The sequence below is a fragment of the Ictidomys tridecemlineatus genome, chromosome 12 (assembly GCF_052094955.1).
Source record: "Ictidomys tridecemlineatus isolate mIctTri1 chromosome 12, mIctTri1.hap1, whole genome shotgun sequence".
Taxonomy (NCBI): Eukaryota; Metazoa; Chordata; class Mammalia; order Rodentia; family Sciuridae; genus Ictidomys; species Ictidomys tridecemlineatus.
In genome coordinates this window covers 24900627-24924084 of record NC_135488.1, presented here as the reverse complement: position 1 = coordinate 24924084, position 23458 = coordinate 24900627, and the positions used below count along the sequence as shown (strand labels likewise).

The window sequence follows — 23458 nt, the reverse complement described above, 5'->3', positions numbered from 1 at the left end:
GAGCTTAGAAGCAGCCAAGATGTCTAGTAGCAGATGAAAACATAATCTGTGGCTCACTCAGACAATGAGGTGATTTGGTGATTTGAAAAAATGAGCCATCAAGCATGAAAAAACACGGAGGAGTCTTAAAAACATATTGCTACGTCAGATACCCGTCTAACAAGGCTATGCTGATGGATTCTAGGAATGACATTCTAGAAAGGGGACAACTATAGAGACAGCAGAAGCATGAACTGCTATTGGGGGCATCTAGGTTGGGGAGGGAAGGATGAACAGGCAGAGCCCTGAGGGAGTTCAAGGCAGAAGTAGTGCCCTGTACAGTCCCATAAGGGTGGACACTTGCAATCATGCACCTGGCTAGTCCCTCAAGGCACAGGACCAATAGTGACCCTCAGGGATACTGATGACACCACCACACTGGTATACCAATCACTATGGCAGGGGAGACAGGAGGGTGGGGTACCCGGGAACTCTACTTTCTGCTCGACTTTATCAACCTAAGAGGGCTCTGAAAAGTAAAGTTCATTAATTAAAAAAAAAAAAAGGTTACAATGTACACAGTCACATTCTGTATGCTTCCATTTTTACAATATTCTTTAAATGCCCAAATCGCCAGAGATGGAAACTAGATTTGAGATGGTGGGGTGAGGGGCCATGTGGATCCCAGGGGCAACATGGGAGGCCTCCAAGTGGTGGGGTAGACCTGCATGTCCCTGGCTGTGGAGACACACTAACCTACCCAGGCAGCACAATGACAGAGAGCCAGCCACAAGCACTTCCACAATGGTCACAGAACAAGGTACTGCCACAGGGAAAGTTCATGAGGGACATGTGGGACCTCTCTACTGTCACCACTTCCCATGGCTCCAAGACTGTTCTAAAAACAAAATCTCATAGGCCACAGGCTAGCCTCAGAGACTCAGCATGCTGTTCCCTTTCCTTCCCAGGCATCCCTTGGGTGAGAGGGGCTGCTCACCCCTCCTGCCATGTGGAAGACCTAACCCTCCTCACAGGAGAGTCCCCACCCCATAGGGCTGCTCATGGTCCCACCCCAAAAGAGCCCCAGAACTTAGAGCTCCGACTTGAACCGCACTGCCACGCTCAGCAGATACTAGAGAAGAGCTTGTGGAATGAAAAATTAATAAGCAAGTGAGAGAATGTGCTTGGGGTCTTCCTTTCCAGCTTTCCAATCTGCCTACACGACGTGCCTGGGCCCTGCTATATCCTGCATGCAGGCTGGCCTTTCCAGGAAGATTATCAGAAAATATTTTGAACTGAATAATAACAAAACCCATATCAAATCCATGGGGTACAGATTCATATTTAAAAAAAAAACTTAGAAAACAACAAGAGGAGGATTTCACAAACTCAAAAGGGAACATGCACACAGCACTCAGCACACCTACAGATGAATTCTGAAGCCCTCTGAAACCTCTGTGAAACAAGGTGCCCCACCATGCCTGCAAGTGGCAGAGTCCTGCAGAGTCAGAGCACCAGGACTGCAAAAATCAGCACACCCAGATCATTCACAGAGGACAGGATGGTATGGGTCAAGGACTAGCACTACAACAGGGTTTCTGGGGGAGTATTCATGCACCAGGCCTGACTGTAACCAGCAAAGAGAAAAGTCTACAAGACACTTTTAAAAGATATCACAAGGGCTGGGGTTGTGGCTCAGCAGTAGAGTGCTCACCTAGCACGTGTGAGGCCCTGGGTTCGATCCTCAGCACCACATAAAAATAAATAAAACAAAATAAAGGTATGGTATACAACTAAAAAGTAAATTAAAAAAAAAGACATCACAAGCAGAAAATACTCAGGGAAAAGAAAAATCTAGTAATGTGTAAGACTTGTAGTCTAAAACCCATAAAACTTGCTGAAATTAAAAACTTTCTCAGTAAAGGGGGAATACATAACACTCATGGTTTAGTAGACAGAATGTTAAGATGTTATTTCTTCCTAAAATGATTTATAATTTATTACAATTCTGATCATAACCCACCAGGACATTTTGTGGGCCAAAATAGCCAAGGAACTACAAATTTGGAGGATTTCACTAGCAGCTATCAAAATTATCCTGAAGCAGAAGTCATGACAATGTGGCAGCAGCAGAGATGAACTAACCAGAGCAACAAGACAGACTCCACGAATAGGTCTACCCAGAGCGGCCACCCAGCTGAAGGCCAGGCAATGGGATGCTCCTTCCATCAGCAGAGCCAGGTCGACTGCAGAACTCACCAAGGACACCACAGAGCCAGACACCTATTTCACATCATACTCAAAACTCAATTCCAGACAGAAGCCCATCAGATAAAAGCACAGAAGCTGAAGCCTCAGAGTGCTTGGAAGAAACAATGAACTCTCTTTAAGGTCCTCCTGACTTGGCAGGCAAAGATGCTTATGAAGACCCTACTAGCACAAAGGTAAAAAGGAAAATGTTTGACCACTTTAAAATTAAAAACGTGTGTCTACTCATCAACAGACACAACTAAGTGAAAAAGCAAGCCATAGACTAAGGACATCCCCGCAGTATCTGCCTCCAACCAAAGGTTCATTCTAGAATAGAGAACTCCTGTAACTCAGAAAGGAAAATCAGAGGCAGAAGATCCCAAGTGCTGGTGCGCGTGCACGTGCACGCCCACACACCCACACACCCACACACACACCCACACACACACACACACACACACCAAGAATATCCAGACAACCCCCCACTCTCAGCCTGCATGCAAGTGCACACACTGCTGCAGCACACAGGGGGCAAGGGTCCCATTGAAAGCAAGCATGTGCCCCACCTAGACGAACCCACCTTAGTGATGCCGGGGTCACCAAATGCCATATGCATGTAAAGTATTCACAGCACTACTTGTAACATCCTGAACTGAAAACAGCCCAGATACCATGTAGAATCAATGTGTGAAAAAATCAGCAACATAATAAAGAACTCAGGTCCACATAACAACATGCAACGTTAAGTAACAAAAGCCAGATACAAAGGAGCACAGGCCAATGCCTCCACTTGCATGAATTAATAACTGGCTGGACTAAAATCAGGAAGGGTCTCCTCTGAGAGTAGAGGCTGATGAGGAGAAAGGGGCCCAGGGCCTCTGAGGGCCACTGGCCATTTGGTCTATACTATATCTGCAGTGTGTATGCAGAGACTTCAACACAAAGACTGTTTGGAAGAAAAAGCACATTGCAGAGTTGAGGCAGAATGTAGACAAATGTATCAAGTTCCAGAAGATTCTACCGCACTGTTTGAAACAGCAAATCTAGAAAAAACCAAACATCCAAACAGAAGAGAATGGATGAGCATACATTGGCAGCATGGTGGGGTCCCTGGAAAAACATAGGCTAAGCTGGACCCCATTAGGGTGGTCTTCAAACTGTTAAACTCACAAATGAGGTAAGTTTAAGTGGATATACCCTACTTGTCACAGGAGCAGGGAAAATGGATGAATAGCATCAACATGGACAAAGGCCAAAAGTATAAGGTTAAGATACAAAGGAAACCAAAGAAGGGGCTGGGGATGTGGCTCAAGTGGTAGCACGCTCGCCCGGCATACGCGCGGCCCGGGTTCGATCCTCAGCTCCACATACAAACAAAGATGTTGTGTCCGCCAAATACTAAAAAATAAATATTAAAATTCTCTCTCTCTCTCTCTCCCCCTCTCTCTCACTCTCTCTCACTCTTTAAAAAAAAAAGAAAAAAAGAAACCAAAGAAGTACAGTTCTTTTGATATAAAATACATGGGGAAAGCAGAACAATATTTAAGCAGGGATGTGGAGACACATACACACACACACACACATACATACACACACACACACACACACACACACACACACACACACACACACGGTAAATCTGAAAATACCGTATCTTGGAGGGAATGGTGAAGCTCTTCAGCAGAGCTGTTTCCTGCTTCCTACACTGGGGACTGGCCAGACAAGAATCAGTTTTATATTGTCTCTGCACATATGAATGTTTTTCACAAGCACATGTCACAAAACAAAGGGCATGAGGGAGGGTGGGGAGAGGGTCTGTATCCATCCCCATGCCACTCCCACTGCCCAAGTCCAGGCTCAGCAACCACTGGTGTAGATCACATGAAGCCAACTATCGCAATATCTCCTGAGGATGGTGACGGCATCCATGCCAGGAAAAGTGCAGGCTAAGGTGGACCTCGAGGGGGTGGGCTCCAAGTGTAAGCTCCCAATGTTGAGTAAATATAAAACAGATGATATAAATAGAATGCAATCCTCCTCCACATCCCCTTTACTCACTTATCTTACAGGAGCACAAACACATGTAAGAGGTGACTTCACTACATTATTTCAGAGGAGAGAGAAGATAATTCATTCAAAAACACTGCAGCAGTATGTGCCACCTAAACCCCACTGTGCAAAGGACAGTTGAGCAAGGTGCCAGCCAGGCTCTGCAGCCCACACAATCCACAGCACTTCTGCCTTTGCCTGCAACACAGGCCACAGGATAGGGTTCCCAACCCACATTCCTCTTAGGACAGCACTTCAAAGACATTCAGGGCTCCTACATCCCAGAATGGTCTGTGGTGTCCAGCTCCCACAGGGCCAGGAAGCTTCCCCTTTCCACCCTAGCCACACCTTGACTTCTCCACACACAAGGAGAGACCAGTTGCATTCCTGCAAGTTGGAAAAGAATCATGGGATCTCACACAGCCACAGCTTGGGAGAATCCCAGAGATCTGAAAGGACATTTTCCGCATCTTATGGAAAAAGGAGGCCCAAAACCCACCCTGGCGTCTGCCAGGAAGGTGCACAACGCAGCAATGACCATAAGCATGTCTGCACCACCTGCCTCTGGCAGAACAATGTTCTGGACTCCACGAAGGAAAGCCCATCTTGAACTCCCTGGAGAGGACCCCTTGCACTTCCCGCCTGGGTGTTCTCAAGTTCGCCTGGCAGCCTTCACCCCACATTTAGCTGTTTCCCACTTGGCGGCTGCCTTGCTTGCTTGCTTGCTTACTTACTTACTCAGCGGCTGCCTCTGCTGACCAGTCTTATCTGTGCCTCAGCCCTCCTTAAAGATTTGACACCAGTCATGATGTGCACTGCAGAAGAAGCACCACCCTGCCCAGGTCTCTCCCTGGCCTCTGGGTCAAGACTCCTCTGCTCAGGATAGAGCTGCAGGGCACAGCACTGCGGCCCATGTGACCCTTCCAGAGCAGCAGTCTTGACACCATAGGATAATCACTGATGCTTGAGAGCAGTTCTCTAGCTTACTGAGGATATTTTACAGAAATAAGTGTTCCAAGCCTCCCAGCAAGCAGGAAGGACAAAGAGAAGGGAAGGGTCAGGATGACCGCTCTCACCTCCAGAGAAGCTGACTCAGGCTAACAGGCTTGCACGACAGGGCAGCCAGTGTAGAGCAGATACTCCCCAGGATGCACAGCCCAGTTCCCGTGAAACTCCAGGTACCCCAGGCCCCACACACAGGGGTCATGGGGCACACTGCACCATGACCAGAGTGATATGCTCTACAGCCACCCTATTAGCAAGAGGTGCCTGATACCAGGGGCCCAGGGGAAAACACTTGACAGCATTCTCCAGGAGAAGTGTCCCTAGAACCACTCCACCTGAACAAGGGGGTGGGGCCCAGTAGAGAAAAGGAGGGAGACTTCATTTCATTAAACATATTTCTTGCTAAAAGTTAGCTTTTACTGCTTACATTCTATAAATAAGATTCTGCAACCATGTTGTAGAATATTAGGGCACACTGGAAATAGCTCATTTCAAATAAGAAAATGGTTTGTGTTCACCCAGTTCTAGAAGCCAATTTTCAATTGCTTAAAATAGTCATGATATTTTACCAAGGTAATTATACTCTTAGCTATCAGTAACAATTAACTCCTTAGACCAGAGCCGCTTAATAAAGGTCTCAAAATAAAATTGCGCATTCCAAGCACCGAATACTTAAATGTCAAGCACACCAACAGGCCCCTCAGAGGGGATGCAGACACTGAGAGCCATCAACTGGGCTCCTCAGTAGGCTACATCCAGGTCCTGTTGGTGGTTGGTGTGCTATGCTCTCCCCTCAGGAGGCGGGTTGTGCTATGCTCTCCCCTCAGGGAGGCGGGTTGGAGGTGCACAGGGCGAGGATGCCTCCCCAGCAAGGCAAGGGAAAGACCAGCCTCTTAAAGAAACCTGAGGTCCATGGCAACCACCTCAGGGAATCTTGGAGAGGGGGTACTCCCCAATCACAAGCAAGCCAGGCTGGGGTCTGATGTGCCCAGGTCAGAGTCCTTGGGAGTTGGACATCACCTATATGAGACACCACACGTCAAAGCACAACACACCCTCCCAGAGCAGCCTGATGAACAGCTTCATCATGCTGGCTGGCAAGACAAATCCTTGCATCCCCAGCCCAGGGGCTGCGTGGCGATTGGTATCGATTCATCGCAACATGCCTTGCAGGGACAGTCAGTATAAATAATCAGTCAGTGTCAAGCAATCAATATCTACCTTCCTGTTAACTCAGAGACGCCCATGAACTCAGCGTGAGTTGAGGAGGTCAACTTGGACCAAAAGCTTCTCATCTACTAAGTAGAGGAGAAAATGGAAATTTCCTGCAATGGGAGCCTGAGGTGTGAATGTCAAAGACAGAAACTCCCTAGGAAGCTAGACACGAGCTTCCAGAGTCGTAAAAGACCCCACTGGGACAATAAAGAGCTCAGACTCCACAGGGGACAGAGATTGAGCCACCCTAGTACCATCAAAAGCAGGTCCTCTTTCTGACCAACTCCCAACCTGAGAGGGGATCTGAACAGCCACCAGAACCAAAGTAACTCTGATAACGTAAACTAGAGGCCACAAATCAGAGCAGAGGAAACACAGAGCCACAGGCCAGATCTGGCCTCCAAGAACAGCTGCAGTCACACAGCTGTTTGGAACACTCCATATATGCATCCAGACTGCTAGCTTTCTGAGAAAATAAGATCCCTCAGGACAACCACATGACCCTCTCCTCCCCAAATGGGTCATACACTCCAACCCGCCCTACCTGGGCAGGCCCACTCCCCCAGCTGAGGCAGGCATCTGAGTTTTCAAAATATGACTTTTATATATCTCCCATCCCTGACCCCTGGTGTCATTGACAATGACATTCACTCAAATGACATTCATTCAAAGATGCCCATATCCTGTTCTCTCACACCTATGCCCATGGTTACCTGGCAAGACACAGGGAATTTTCAGATACAACTATAGTTACAGACATTCAAGTAGGGAAGTTATTCTGGACATCCAGGCAGGCCAATATAATCCCAGGAGCTCTGAAAAACAGTGCTTTCTCCAGTGAAGACGGGGCTATGAAAAGAAGAGAACTGGAGAGGTCTGAAGGCTGGGAGGGTCTTCACCACCCTCTATGGGCTACAAGGACAGGTGGGAAACAGAAGGGCACATTCCGGTAGCCTCCAGGACCAGGATTTGGGACTGCAGAGACTAGATTATGCCAGTGACCCTAGTGAGTTCAGAAGCAGGATCCGCAGAGCCCAAGGTGAGTGCCCAGCAGGGGCTAAGTCGAAACCCCTGATCATGTCATGCAGGTCCTACCAGAGTCCAGGAACCAGCCATGCCTGCCCAGGCCACACAGCTCTCTGATAAATATGTGAGGTCTCCAGCTATGGGGTCTAGAGGTACCACAGCAATGATGGAAAGTCACACCCCAGTGCCAGAGGAACAGCTGCCTTCCTACAGCCTCCAGCCCCCAGGGCTTTCTGTCTTGAGAGGAACCAGGACCCTTAGTCCCACAACCCAGTAAGGATTTACTGAGCTCTGACAAGCCAAGGCAAAGGCAAGGTGAGGGGTGGAAGACCACTCTAGCATTCCCAGGAGCCTTCTCCCCCAGTGCCCAGTAGCCACTGATGATCTGGATTCTAGCAAGAGCTCAGAAAGTAAGCCTGTGACCAGTGTCACCCTGTTCACTCCCTTCCCCCCATCACCATGGCTCTATCTATAATAGCAAAACATGGAGGCAACAAAAGCTAAAAGGCCATGGTGCATCCTACCATGAAATACTACTCAGCAGTGACAAAGGAACACATGATGAACACACAAAAACTCGGGCGGCTCAGGAGGTTATCACACTGTATGAGAAGAGCCAATTTTTAAAGAGGATGTTCTGATTCCATTTATGTAACATTCTTAAAATGACAGGGCTGCAAAAGTAGAAAGCAGATCAGAAGCTGCCAAAGTCAAGTGCTGAGGGAGAGTGAGAGTGACTGGAGAGGATGCAGGCAGGGGATGGGGGACAGGCACAGGACACACATGCTGCCAAGACTAAACTCATGTTCTGCTGCCATGCCCTGTGCAGTCCCCAAGTTTTCATCATAAGGCTTAAGAATCTGGGGATATTATAACATTACCCAGTCTGCTTTCCACTTTCAGTACAGTATTCAGTGAAATTTCATGAGCTATCCAACACTTTATTATCGAGCAAGCCTTGTGGAGATCACTCTGCTAGACTGCAGGCCAGTGCAAGTGTCCTGAGCATGTTGAGGCAGGCGGGGCTGAGCGGGGGCTATCAGTAGATGAAGTGTCTTAAATTCATTTTCTGACTCACTGTATTTTCAACTTATGATAGGTTTATTGGCACATGAGCCCCCTCCTAAGTCAAAAAGCATGTAGTCATGTAAAAGGTAACCATCAGGGGCATGAGGTGACAGATTCAAGAGACGTCTCTGAACCACCTTTGCAACTTCCTATGGACCTACATTTCAAATAAAAATTTAAAAGCCCTCAACTGGGGTTACCACTTGGAACATGGCTACACACTTTCAACCAAGTAAACACAGTGGAAGCCAGGCTTCGTGCTGCTGGGTTGGGCCTATAGAAAAAGGAGGAACCGGAATGGCCCATGTGGGGCTGGGCCTGAGCAAGTCAAGGACTCCGGTGTGAACTCAAGTGAATGTGACACAGATGGTCCCACAGATGCATTCACACGCACACATGCAATTTACACACATCTCCTGGCTCTTCTGGCTGACAGACATTCATTGGTAATACCCAAGTAGCAAGACCCACTTTCCAAACACAAGGCTGCATGAAAACAGCCAGGGACCCCTGGAAAAATGGCTGACTCTATGACTGGGACAGGAAATATACAGGATGAGCCCAGAGCATCTTGCAATGCCAGAAGTAGGACAATGCTCAAAACAAAAACAAAGGCCGAATGTTCTCTCTGATAAGTGGATGCTGATCCATAACAGAGAGGGGGGAGACATGGGGAAAAATGGAGGAACTTTGGGCAAAGGGGAAGGAAGATATTGAGGGTGCATGGGAACAGGAAAGATGATGGAATGAGATGCCCTAGATACATGTATGATTGCACATATGGTGTGACTCTACATTATGTACAACCCTAGAAATGTAAAGTTGTGCTGCAATTGTGTACAATGAATCAAAACACATTCTGCTATCATATATACCTAATTAAAATCAATTAATTAAGAAAAACTCACATATAAACCCACAATGACATCAAAGGGACCCAGGATTCAACTGAAAGACCCCAGTGCTATGGCCACAGAATAAAGTAGTAATGGATTAAAATCCCAAACCTAAAATAAATGTCCACAAGTCCATCTGATATAATAAATGAGGGAGAAGAGACAAACTCCTCATCATGGTTAGGATATAAGGTGTTCCCCAAAAGCTCCTGGTAATGCAGGAATGTTCAGAGGTGAAGTGACTGGACTATGGGAGTTGTAGCCGAATCAGCCCATCCTAGTTTGAATGGACTGACGGGGTGATAACTATAAGCTGGTGGCTGGAGAAGGAGTGTCATTGTGAGCATGCCCTGGAAGAGCTCATCTTCCCTGCAGCCCTTCCCCTTCCTGCTCCACTTCCTGGCCCCTATGAGCTAAGAAAAGCTCCTCTACCACATCCTTTCCCCATGATGTGCTGCCTCACTTTGGGCCCAGAGCAATGGAGTTGGCTGTCTATGTACTGAACCTCTGATTCTGTAAGCCAAAATAAATTTTTCCTCCTCTAAGCTGTTCTTATGAGGTATTCTGGTCATAGCAATGCAAAAGCTGGCTGAAACACCAGCCAGGCTAAAGAATTCTAAATAACTTAGATAGAGAAATCTGCCTCCAAGGAGAGAGTGTCAACTCCCAACCCCTTAGGTGGAGGCAATGCACACTGACCTCTTTCTAAAAATGCAGGTAGAAACTGGGAAACAGGAACTTGACATAGGAGAAGCCTGTCAAACCAGACCTCATCAGGGGCTCGAGGCCACCATCATTAGTGGCAAGTCACACTGACAGCATGTCCCCTTGACATGATGTGTTGAGAATGAAATTTTACCTCTTTTTCCCAAACCCACAACCACTGGTAATCATGAGAAAAACAGCAGGTAAATCTCCAAAGAGGAACACACCTCCAAATTGCCAAGGTCACCAGAAACAACGTCTGTAAAACTGTCACAGCCAAGAGGACCCCAAGGAGATATGGGGAGTAAATGTCACATGGTATCTTAGATGGGATCCTAACAGAGAAAAAAGACATTACAAATGGATTAAGAGACTCTGAATAAAGTATTCATCTTAGTTAATAATAATGTATCAATACCAGTTAATTATATCAAACATGTCATACTAACACAAAGTGTTACTAGGGGATACTAGATACAGGGAATTCTCTGAATTCTTAATTTTTCTGTAAATCAAAAATCTTAATTTTTCTGTCAATCAAAATGTTCTTGTCATATATAACTAAAAGGAACAAATAAAAAAAATTGGAAAGGAAACTGTTCTAAAAACTGAAGTTGCCTGGGTAAGCAGGTGCGCACACACACAGCCCAGGTAAGCAGGTGCACACACAGAGCTTGCAACACAGCCTGAGAGTGGGCAGCAAGTAAATGGTAGCAGCAGTCCTTGGCTGGGAAAGTTGTCAGAGGGGTGCTGGGCCATGCCAAGGGGCCCTTGAAAGCATGGTGGAAGGTCGTGGGTGGCTCAGGATTAACTAAAAAGACCTGGTAGAGAACAAGGTGAAATCCAACCAGGCCAAACTCCCACCAGTGTGATTTCCGCATATTAAACATACCCGACAGACATGTGCTATGCTCTGAATGTTTGTGCCTTCCACAAATTCCTATGCTAGCTCCAAGTGATGGCATTAGGAAGAGGTGCTTAGGTCATGGGGGTGCACCCTCAGGAATGGGATCAGTGCCCTTGTAGAAGAGGCTCCAGAGCACCCCTTCTGCCTAGAGAGGAACAGACAGAGGCTCTGTGAATTGCAGCAGTCCTCACCCAGGTCATTCGAGCACCCTGCTCTTGGTTTTGCAGCCTCTGGAACTGTGAGCAATCATTACTGGAGATGTGTAAGCCCCCAGCCCATGCTATTTTGTTACAGCACCTGGAAAAACTGAAACACCTTCCCAAAGTCACCTCTGCTCCCAAGGGCTGTGCACCTCTCCCCATCTCATAGCCATGACTCCCAGAGTTTATTCCATTTCCTCACTGGCTACTTGTGCAAGGCTCTGTCTCCTGGATCTGAGTCCCATAGAGCCTCCCTCGGGAGGGGACAATGGGCTTTGTTGTCAGGGCCTCGAAATAGCTGCCCAAGTGAGAATGGGTAAGCTACGTACGCACCCACTCATTATGGTCACATTCCAAGGGCCCTGGGGCCATCCTGCAGAGAGGGGAAACTGAGACCCAGAGACACTGAGAGGTAGTTTTGAGATCCCAGGGAAAAGCCAGGCTCCCAGACCTGAGTTCCCACTCCCCATGCCACAGGAAGGTTGCCTGGTCAAGGTGCCAAACAAACAACCACACAGCCTGGCTCCCCCCATCCCACTCTGAGGGCCCAAAGCCCCTCAGTAGCCAGCACTGCCTGGGCAGCCCATGCTATGCACCCCCTGTTGCAGGGACTGAGGGAGCCCACTCCCACGGCTGCTGGACTAGGTGTTCATCTTGGCTTGCTTCCACATATCTGTATGCTGACCCCAAAAGCAGCTTTTAGATGATGAACCTCCTTCCTCTTCCCTGGTCTACACATGCTCTCATGAACTGTAAATTCCTCGGGTCTGCACGTTAACTTTACACCAGGTAACTCCTCCCGCGTCCTCGCAGCAGTGTTTTCAGGAAGCTAGCAGGAAGGGGCGGGTGCCAGTGAGCATTATCACTGCTGCCTCATTCCCACTGGACTAAATCCTGTGAGGCCCGTGGCCATGTAGTCACATCACAGGCACCTCATACTGACACCAGTGGACAAATTTGGAAAGAAGGGAGGGTGACTAAGGCCCAAAGCCTTGCCCGGGGAGGCTGCAGAATGGCTACCCAAGATCTGAGTGCCTTCTCTCAAGGAGCAAGGTCCTGGTTTTGAGCTACCTATGAAGACACTTTGGGAACTCACCTCCCTGGGATCCACCTGCAAGGCCAGGGCTCCCAAGTTAGCCTCTGGAGCTGAAGAGAGGGTCTGGCCTCCACTCAAGTCCTGGGAAGCCCTGCATGATGCCAAGACAAACATGAGGTCTTCTTTGCACAGATATCTAGGTGCTGCCAAGAAGCGAGCAGAGGCGGCCAGGGAACAGCAGCATGTAGCAGCTGAAATATGACTCGTTTTCTGAAAGCTTCATAAGCAGGGGGTTCCAGAGATAAAGAACCTGGCTTTATCTGGATCACTAGACATGATCAAGAGCTGGCAGACACTGTTCAGGCACGGCTTCTGGTACTTCCTGGGCACATCCCCTTTCCTGGGGCAGAGTGGGGGGTCAACACAGCTCCCTCTGCCCACTTGACAGCAGTGTGGACAGGTGGGGAGTCTCTGCCCAGCAATCTGATGCCCCACCCTTACACAGAGTGTGCTTGGGGACAGATTTGGCCTTTTTCTTCCTTGCCTTTTGAAATTTCAATGTCCATGGCAATGTTTTATTAAATAATACTCACCAAAAACCATTTGTGCCTGAGTAACATTGGCTTAACACGCCAGATGTTGGAACCCCTCAGGCAAGAACAATTAGAAAAGGCACAGAGGCCAGACAGAACCACTGAGTAGGGAAAACAAGTGTGTCCCATCCTGCACAGCTGGAAACACGAGACCAGCCTCATTCTACACCCAAGACCAAAGCCCACTTCAGTTTCCTCTACACTTATAGACAGTGAAGGATGGGAAGGCTGCCTTGCCCACTGGGTCTCAAGGATGCTGACCCCAGTCAGGGCCCTGCAAAAGACCAGCGATTACACAAAAGGATCCACCAGGGTGTGGCACCAGGCCAGGAAACACGGGTTGCTAGAGAGAGACTGCAAAAAGCAAGGCCTCCTGGAAATACAGGATTGAGGAGACCCTGGCACTCCAAGGACTTTCCTGACAATTCGGGGTAAGAGCACACAGCCTAACCAAACTGCCTGATCAAGCTGCCAAGATGCATCCTCTTTGGCAGAAGGTTTGTGTTGCCCACGGCCTGTGGTTTCCAGGCAGTGGCATGCTATGCTATTTGAGACATGAGGGCATAGACCACTGGCAGCAGCCATGTAAAAGTCTGCACAAAGGTGTGGTGCCAGAGAGAAAAGGACAGGTGTGCAAGTGGTGGGGCAGGCCTGGCCGCACTTCAGTGGACCTGTACCTTGGTCAGCAATAGAACACGCTTCTGGAGCCTCCGGGCCAGTGCCTCATGGGTCTCCCGCTTCTTCCTCTCCTCTAGCAGCTGGCTACTGACTTGCCGGACCTCCTCCTGGAGCTGCTGCTGGGCCTTCTCCAGTCCCCGGGCACTGTGCAAGGAAGACAAAAGGGGAGTGATAAGGTCTGATGAGACCACCCCAAGGCCCTGGGATGATTCCCCACAGAGAGCCCCACCAGGATGCCCTCTAAAATAGAGCTGCACGTGCAGCCGCCTCGCTGTCATTTCCTCACTCCTGAATAGCTACTTAACGCCTTTCAGGAGTTTCTGGATTTCAAATAGACGTCCAGGGTGATCCCAGCACACGGCAGGAGGGGGAGGGAAGCTCAACTCCACACACAATGGGAAAAATTGTCAGCCATGCAGTGCTTCAGTACGGGACTTCTGAATGAGCTAAATTGCCAGCACAAGCACTTCCCATGTGAATCACAGTTGGCGCAGATGTGCAGCATGGAGGGGGCTGCATAGTCCCTAAGACTTTCTGCCCATCGAAACCCTCTCGGCCACACACTGGGCCTATAGTGTGGGAGAGACCCTAGGGTGCAGCCAGGCTGAGCCCTCTCCCTGCCTCTGTGCGGCCAGCTGATGTTTCCTGCCTGTCTCCAGCTTCAACATCCCCCTTCCCTTTGCATCCCCACAGCCTCTGTCTCCTCATGTCTCCCCAGCATCATACCACCTCCATCCAGATGGCCTTCTGGTCCATCCTCTGGCAACACATCTCTTCAGACCAGAGAAGGCAGGAGCTCTCCAAGCAGAGGGCAACCTCCCAAAGTATGCTTGGGAGAGCCATGACCCCTGATCTCTCAATGCCACCAATTCCCCCACAGCCATGCCCAGCACAGGCATGAAGCTGGCTGGTCCTTCAGAGGCCGGCTCGGGACCCTGGTGAATGCTGTCAGCACCAGAGAACTCCAGCCAATGCTTAAGGGTTCCTAAGATCCACTAGGGAGGGACAAGCAATGGTCATGATTAAGAGAGTGAGTGAGGCAGGGCCAGTGCACCAGGAGGGCACATTAGCATGTGAAGAGGGAGCAGGGTTTATCTCCTTCACTGGCAAAGATTTCTTCCCAAAGAAAATCCTAACCAATCCTTGAAAATAAAACATGAACAGGATGATAGGGTTCTCATATAAGGTGACATTCATAACATTTATGAGAGGTGACAATAAGAATGATGGGGCCACTTTGAAATTTTGAAATTTGGGGATGGGCTGTGAAGGACATCTGCAGTCTGAGATTATCTTTGGAATCCAATTATTTCTCTTTGTTTTGATTACATGATTTCAAGGAAACCTTAACTCATAAGGGCGATAGATAACGATTTCTTTAGAGGTAGTCTCTACTGCAAATTTTTTCTCTTTCACATGAATGAGTACTTACTGGATTTTCTAAATTATAATTTAGTAAAATTCTTTAAGCAGCAAAAATATAACTCGAAAGTGAATGTAAATCAAAGATTTATGGAACTTTCTAAGGGATCTGGTAACGGCCTTAGTCCTGTTGAGTGTGGCAGGGAACACTGGTGTAGGCTGCCTGGGACAAGCCAACCAGAGGCCTGCAAGACCATGGAAGCTGGAACCAAGGCTCAGAATCAAGATGCTGGCATTTCATTCAATAAACCCACTCGGAAAGCCTGGCACTGATCTCTACTCCAAATGCAGAGTCAGCCACTGCCACCTGCACCTCTAGGTGCTCCATAACCAAAGCCACAGTATAAAACAAGTGCAATTATTCACTGGAAACAGATATATTAAGAGGCTATTTTGAGTTCCAGTTCAATTTAAAACTATTCATAGACCAATTTAATAATCAAGAACTGTGAAATCGACTCTTGAATCATTGAATTCAGGTGGGGAGGTTCACAAGCACCTTAAATCACTGCTCCAAAGTGGGTAATTTAATTAGAAGAATGGTAGCATTCGATCTGCTGTTTGAAGAGTCATATACACAGAGGAAGGAATGTGGCAATGCGTCTGTAAGGTGACAGGGCACAGTACGACACTGGATAGGGTTGAAGGGTAAGAAAACACTCTGAGAAGCTGTCCTTAGCACAAGGGGGTTAGTGTAGGCTTGAAAAGAGAGTGACAAACCCCACATCCTACACACTAGAAGCACAACATCATCATATCTGTGGGGAGAGCTGGGCCCTCCCCACCCACTGCAGTTGCAAAGGGACAGGAGGCCATGCCATATCTGCTATTCTTTTGTGATCCTAAGGACCTGTGCTTGGTGTCACAGAGTCATGTTGCAGGACTGGGCACCAGGAACCCAGTACCAAGTCTGAGCCAGATACTAGCATGACATAGATGGGCCCCAGCCACTATAGGGAGGAGAGGACACCAGGCATGGAGATGCCCTGACCCAAGCCTTCTGCCCAGATCCAAGATTCCCAAGTACACAGCAGCTGCAGGCGGTGGCAGGAGCTGTGCTCCATGGCCCCCACAAGAGAGAACGGGGCCTCTAAGGGGTAGGGTACGACACCCAGGTTGGAAAAGCTCACTCACCAGGTCACAAAGAAAATCCATGCTCTCTCAAGAGCAAAATGCATTTCCTCAAGTGAGAAGGAAAAGAAATAAGCCAGAAGAATACTCAGTCCTACAAGAGACTCTAGTAGGCAAGACAGCACCAACTGCAGCCCACTGCCCTGCCCGTGGCAGGGGAGATAAGACCTCTGAGAGCCACCAGACTGGGCACAATCACGGTTCCACATCTATTGGGCAGTTCCCAGGGAAGTTATCTGGTTTCCAAATTTTCCAAGAGATAAACATAGACTTAAAAACCCTACTTCAGCAGATGACAGGGAGACTGAGTTCCTGAGTACTCTGCAGAACCTCGCTGGGGGTCAGGAGCACTAGAAAAACAAGAGGCATTGAACAGCCAAGGGCCTGCCTCATGGACTCCACCCACATGGATCACATGCACAGAGAGTTTACTAATGCAATGTACAGTTAACCAGACATAAACTGAGTGATACAGGGCAAAAGAAACAATCCAAAGACTGTGGGAGGCAACAACTGAACAGCTATAATTCCTTGGACTTCATGACAAAAGGGAAAGACTGAAATAATTAAAATCTGGAAACCTCAGAAGAGGGACCCGTGGTATAGAGCATTGATGGTGTCTGAGCCAGGTGGGAGCCCTGCAGGGTCTGGGCCCAGGCCTCTGAAGAGGGCCAAGCTTGCAAAGGCTGCTGCTACTGAACTCTGGAAAAGCTGAAGACTGGATACAGCTGCTGTGTGGTGATAAGGAAGTGTCTGAAGGAAAGGAAGGTGGCCACAGGCAGGACAAGCCAAGGGCAGGGCCCCAGCCACAGCCCCCTCCCCCTCCCCCTACTCCTCCTCCATTCTGGCCATGTCTCTCTAGTACCCACTATGGGCTGACAAGGCACCAGTCAGACAGTTGCAGAGGGCTGCAGGTCCCAGCACTGCAAGATGGAACACAGAGAGGGGACTCTAACTGAGAGGAAACTTTGCAACTGGCAGCGGCAAAGACAGAAAAAATGAGTGCTGTGTTCTCACATCAGGAGGCATACTGGAAGGTACTGAAGGCACACAGGCAAAGGAAGGAAGGGCACCACATGTCGGTGGCAGGAGAAGGGCAGGCAGGAGGTGGTATTCACATCAGCCCAGCAGCAGCACTGCAGAAGAAGGACTCACGGCCCAACAGGAGGTAAGTGAGGATCAGAAGGGAGACACAGGGCAGACAGGGAGGGGCCTACACAAAGACTCAAGAGGATGAAAGGGAGCAAAGTCAGAAAGCAAGGACAGCCCTTTTGGGGCCTTTGCTAGGCCACAGAGGTGAGCCAAAACTAGGTCAGTAGAGGGCATAGGCAAGAAGAGACCAGCTCTTGCTTATAAAACAGAAAACAGTGTGGAAGAGTGTTGTTCACGCGTTCCAGGGGCCGGTCCTGTTGAAGCAGGAAGAGGCAGAATACTGTGGGCAGTGAAGAGACAATTTCGCCTGAAGGCCTAAGACAATGAGAAGGACTAAAATATGGTGAAAAGAGGGAGGATGGCCCCTCCTCAACACACACACAGAGCCCAAAGGCTCCCAAGCAAGTGCTACTGAACCCAAGGATGCAAGTGGGTGGGACAGTAACCCTGGATCAGAACAGGACCTCTCCGTTCTGTCCCACAGGCTTTCTGAGGGCCTCCCTGGCTCAGAAGCAACTGGGTGACCAAATCCCACAGCACTAACCCACACCAGTTCCCAGGCTGCGGGTCCATCCCCATTGGGAAGCTCCCTCTGTTCACGCTCAGCCTTTCTTCTAAGGGAAGAAGAGAGAGCTCATAAAAAATTAAACTTCTAGCTCCATGCCAAGCTGAACTCTAAGGTCAGCAGTATTTCCATGAGCCTTTGGGAGTTCAAAACAAAGCTCTTGGTGCTTCAAGGAGAAGCTGGGCATGTTTATCGATCGATGCCTTTTTGAGGCGGCATCTAGTGAGAGAAACAGTCCATGCTTTTGAGAAGCCATCTTTGTAAGTGGCAGGCCACTGCAGTCCACTTTTATGAAGTCTTCATCAGAAACTCAGGCTAAGAATATCCACTTGAAGGAACAAGGAAAGGACACAAGAGACTCCAGAGTGGCAGGAGACATTTTCACAACCTTCTCCAAGAGACTGCTGGCTGAGCTTCTTCCCTTGCTCGGCCCAGCATGTCACCAGCTCTGCTGTCTGTCTTCTCACAGCTCCAGCCTGGCAGCCCAAGCACTAACAGGGCAAAGAAAGGACATGTGTGCAAACAGACACTGAGATTCCTAGACAACATGGCCACCATGAGGGACTGCCTCTGAAAAGGAGCAGGGCAGGAGGTACAGTGCATCCTGCATGCTTGGGATGAGTGAGGGGCTGCATGGTCACAGTGCCTGAGCCCTGCCTGGTGTGCAAACCCAGGGACACAAAGGTGCCTCAGTAGCCACAACCAGTCCCAAAGCCAAAACAAGAACTCTGAGCTAAGCACCACCCCTATAATGGACTGAATTTATCTGTGTCCCCAAATTTGTATTTTGAATCTAAATCCTAACATGACAGTGTTTGGAGGTGTAGCCCTGGACAACTAGATCACAAGGGAAGAATCCTCATGCTGGAATGAGTGTTCCTATAAGAAGTCCCCTGCCTCCCCATCTCCACTCTCTCGCTGTAAGAACACAGTGAGAAACAACACTGAACCAGGATGACAGCTCTCGCCAGGCACCAGTGATCTGCAGGGGCCAAGGACTTTTCAGCTCCAAAAATGAGAGAAAGGAATGTTCATTGTTTGAGTCCCAGACTCTGGTACTTTTGTGATGGGGACCTGAATTCATTACAATCACCTTCTCATCCGTAACACCTGGACAAGAGCTGACACAGGAAGCTTTCTGATGGCTGCTCAAACATTTCCCTGACAGCGTGTGCCAATCTGTGGGTGGTCTCCAATTGGTTAAGTTACAAATATAATTGCATGGGTACATTGTTTTCAGTAATTGCTCTTTTGCATAAAACTCTGCAGGAAAATATTGATAAAATTTAATTCAAACTGTTGCAAAGTCCTTAAAAACACCTTTATTCTTAGTCATAGACACAGATCAAAATCCACTAACAGTCCTACTATTATGGACAATAATGTACCAATAAAAAATATGGAAAAGACTACTAACACTTAAACTAGGAGAAAAAATGCCCACCAAGAGGACTGTGGATGGAGTTCAATGGTAGACTGCTTGTCTAGCATGCTTGAGTCCCTGCATTCACTCCCCAGCACCACAAAATATAAAAACAACAAACAAAAAAAAAAAGAAAGAAAAACAGTAACACAAGTGATTTTTGGCATTCTCCTTTTTGCAAATGGGTAAATGCAGACCCACATGACTGAGTCACCTGGGTCAGGCCACTGTGTCCCCAACAGGAAACAGCAAATGCTTGCCCTCCACAGCCTCTCATTACTCTGTGGATGACCAAGTCCTGGAGCACCACGGCAGTGATGGCAACAGCCAGAGTCAGCCCAAGTCAAGCCACCCACCAACTGGTGCCATGCCATATGCCTACCTCAGGGATAAAATGCCCCAATCTCTCAGGCCATGCAAGGGTGCTGACCTACCCCAGAGCCAGGCCTCTGGGCTGGATCTGTTGCACTGTTACCTACACAGTCCCCACTGTGCAGAGGAGGAGCAGGGCACTATGACATGGCTCCCTCCCAGCACATCAGGAAATCTTCAGGAGCTGAAAGAAATTCTAGAACTCTGCTTGTCTAGTGAGTAGAAGAATCTAGCTAGGAAGAATCATAGGCAGGATTAGGAAATGGAAGACAGGGTGAGGGCCAGCGGTCCCACCAATGAACTAAACCTGGAGTGTGTGCCAGGCCCCCATCCTGGGCCCAGAAGACAGCTGCACACTCCATCAAGATGGGCACTGACAGATAAGAGGATGTCAGAGTCTAATAGACAGTGAGCTGATCAGCAGTCCAATGGGATGGGGCGGCATGATGCTCTGAGGCAGCAGACGAGACCCCAGAACCACTGTCTGCCAAAGGAGCTTGAAAGGGGCAAAGATAAATAAGGTTAGTCTCAGTGAAGTGAGAAAAGGGTGCTAGGGGAACCCCCAACAACTGAGGAAAGGGCAAACGAACAGTGAACACAGATAAGAGCACAGAGGACTGCCTGCGGTGTCGGGGATGCCTGCTCCATGTGGTCTGCGGGAACAGGCAAAAGCAATGGGAGACAGCAGCTCGGTTACAAGGGGCGAGAAATCTCATACTCAGAGCCCTCCAAGGTGAAAAGACTACTTGGTGAGAATTTCTCCCAACAAAGAGACCACTGTGGCTAGCCAAACACTAGGACGGGGCCCCACAGAGAATCAATGATGACCAGATTTCAGAAGACTTACTTAAGATTTCCAGGTGAACCTGGGCTTTATTTCTGGCCGGTGTAGCCTGAAAAACCAGTAACACATGGACAGGAGACTAAACATTCTGCAAAATAGGAGGAAGAAGCTGATCATACCCTTTCCAGGTGGGCACTCGCCTGAAGATGGAGTAAGAAGCTCCCTTTCTCCAACTGCCTCCAAAAGAAGTTTTAGTTTCCAAGTTATTGCCAATAAAGAATAGGTCACAGCACCCAGCACAGAGGAGCTCATAAGTACTATGGGCAGTAGGAGCCAGTGGCCCAAGTGTGCCCCGCAAGAGGTCTCAGGGCAGTCAGGAAAGCAGGGCTGCACTCCCCACAGTCCTGCCCTGTCCTGGCTGTTAAGGCAATCCACAGACAACTGACCCAGAGTCACGGCGCCCTCCTTTTGGCAGCAGACAGGAGGGAAACCAGAGGTTTCTATGGTCCACAGTCCAAGGAAGGGCAAAGCCCATCCAGAGCATGTCCAGATCAGTGCCTTTGAAAGAGGCAATTAGAGTAGAGAGAAAGCAAAGGATAAATGTCTGAATAGTGCTCTCTAGACAGGAATTCCTACCCAGGCCAGCACAAAGCCCAGATAGCCAGAAGGAGGTAGAAATGGGCTTGGTATCTGGGGAAGAGTGGAGCCCAAAGCAAGGACTCCAGGCTCCCACTTAGGGAAATATCACCCAGTCCATGTGCTGAGGAGAGGACCCCCCAGGGCCTGCTTGTCCTCGAATCTTCCCATCCCTGTGAAGGGATCGACACTCACCAAACCCCACCAGGCAGCACCAAGGAGCCTCCCTGAGCTTCCCTTCCCTACTACATCCGGGGTACAGTGAAGCCTCCAGAGAACATTCAGAGCCAAGCTCCATTCCAGGTTCGGGTGTGACTACTCCATGGCCTCCTGGCTGCCATCACTGCCCTCATGGACCCCACTCATCCTCCTAGCCACCAAATCGACCCTGAAATGTAAACTCAGCACAGTTTCATCCCTGGAGCCTCTCGATGACTCCTGCTCACACACTGCAGGAGCACCAGGTCAGGTAAGCCCGCCTCCCCCAGCTGCTTCCCAGGCACCATGGCCACACTCCCTATCCACACATTCACGCCTGTCACCTCAGGCTTTGGGTGGCTGTGCATGCATCCTAGAGAACTCTCTCACCTGATGCCCCCATCAGACAAGCACCTTCCTGCCTACCACCTAGTTTAAGTCACCTTTACTATTTGATCTCATGGCCCCTGTTCTTTCCCCCATGTCATGACTTGCCATATTAACACACATTTATGTGCTTAATGCCTTCCTGCCCTCCTGCATGCCAAGAGGGCAGAGGTGGCAACTGTTCAGATCTCTACTCCACATCCAAGTGCCGTGCAGAGTGGCTCTTCAACAAATCCCTGTTGTTTCAGTTCATACTGATGACAGGCCACCTCTAAGAAGTGGAATCATGGAATGAAGCCTGTAGCACCTCACCGAATACTAGGCTGCTCATGGACATGCCAAGGCAGAGGAGACAGAGTTCCAGGGCTTCAAGAGAACGGTGCAGACAGCAGGTGTTGTGGAATTTACAGCCCATTTGGGGAACAGCAGCAGGAGTATGTCAGGTGGCTCCAGGTGAGGGCACAGTGGAAAAGCAGGAAGCATTCTGCACAGGGTTCTTGGGACAGAGGACAGCAGGCAGGCCTAGGTGGCTGGCAGGGACTGAGAAAGACTGTCCACTGGATGCACCTGGCCTGGGCCTGGAGGAATCCTCCAATTCTGACAGAGAGCACTGTCTGCCAGGACAACCTCCCATACCACATGCACATGCTTGAGAGTATGCTGAGTTTACATTTCAGGAAATGCAAGCAGCCATGTTTACAGGGGCTGGAAGAAGCAATACAGCAGAACCCCTGTCTACCGCTGGAGCTTGAAAGGGGAAAAGACAAAGGTGGTAAAATTTTAGATGGAGCACAGACCAGGCAAAGGTTTCCAGAGGGCAAAGGCAGCACTGTACTGATGCCAAGCTCCTAAACCCCTTCCCTGTCACCGCAGAAGGTCATGTGTGTGTGTGTGTGGGGGAGAGACATACATATTCTTTCTTGTGAGTAGGTCAGGTCAGCCATGGAATCAGTTCCACAGAGGCAGCGTGGCCAATGCAAGGGCTCACGTCTAGGTACTTTTGAGAAGGAAATCAATAGCTGCTTCTGGAGAGAAGCAAGGAGACATGGCCCTGAGATTCCACTGGAGCAAGGGGCCCAGTGAATGTGTACAAAGCCTCACAGAATCCGCCCAAGGAGGCTCTGCACACTGACAGACTTCTCCAACCTCCGGCCTTCTCACTGACACTCAAGAGTCACTGATCTCAACCCAGTCCAGCTGGCTACACCACACTTAAGAAGTCACATAGGGAAAGTAGAAAGCAGGTAAATACCCAGCAAGCACTGGGTCTCTTCACGCACCTTAATGGGATGGGTAAACTATCTGTGTCCAGTATGTTGGGTGGCTCCTTTGTAATGAGCTGGTGGAGATGCACATCCCAACCCCCTTTTCTAAATCTGTGCAGGACCGAGGGTGGCAGCAGAGGTGGTCAGCAGGGGAACAGGGCCCTCAGCTCTGGAACACCTCCAGCTTGCCTCCACCAGACCAGCACACCTGGGTGAAAGCAAGGACCCTCCCCCACAGGGTCTACGTTCCCCATTGCCCCCTCCCTCTTTGTCCCCATAGGCACTATTTTTTGGATGCTCCCAAGGTGAAGGCATTCACTCACACCCCCTCCCTCCCTTCCAGGCTCCCCCAACATACTCACTGCTTCACTCCCAACTTTAACCCTCCTGGGAACACCTGCCCAGCTACATGGGTTCTCCAGAGTTGCCCCTGCCCCCAGTTTAAAGCTCCTGAGGATGAAGTGCTGGGTTCCACTCTAAGGGGGAATACTCCCCTCCCCCTCCAGCTCAGACCAC

At 49.2% G+C, this 23458-nt stretch overlaps 1 protein-coding gene across 32 annotated transcripts in view; it reads right to left on the bottom strand.

Moving 5' to 3' along the window:
• The window catches only part of LOC144369124 (mitotic spindle assembly checkpoint protein MAD1-like), a 278411-nt gene that overhangs the window by 148733 nt on the left and 106220 nt on the right, over nt 1-23458 (bottom strand). For all 32 annotated transcript variants that reach the window (XM_078028201.1, XM_078028200.1, XM_078028183.1 and 29 more), the window contains one exon: nt 13607-13751. In XM_078028201.1, coding sequence (XP_077884327.1) covers nt 13607-13751 — 145 coding nt within the window. The remainder of the gene's footprint in view (nt 1-13606; nt 13752-23458) is intronic.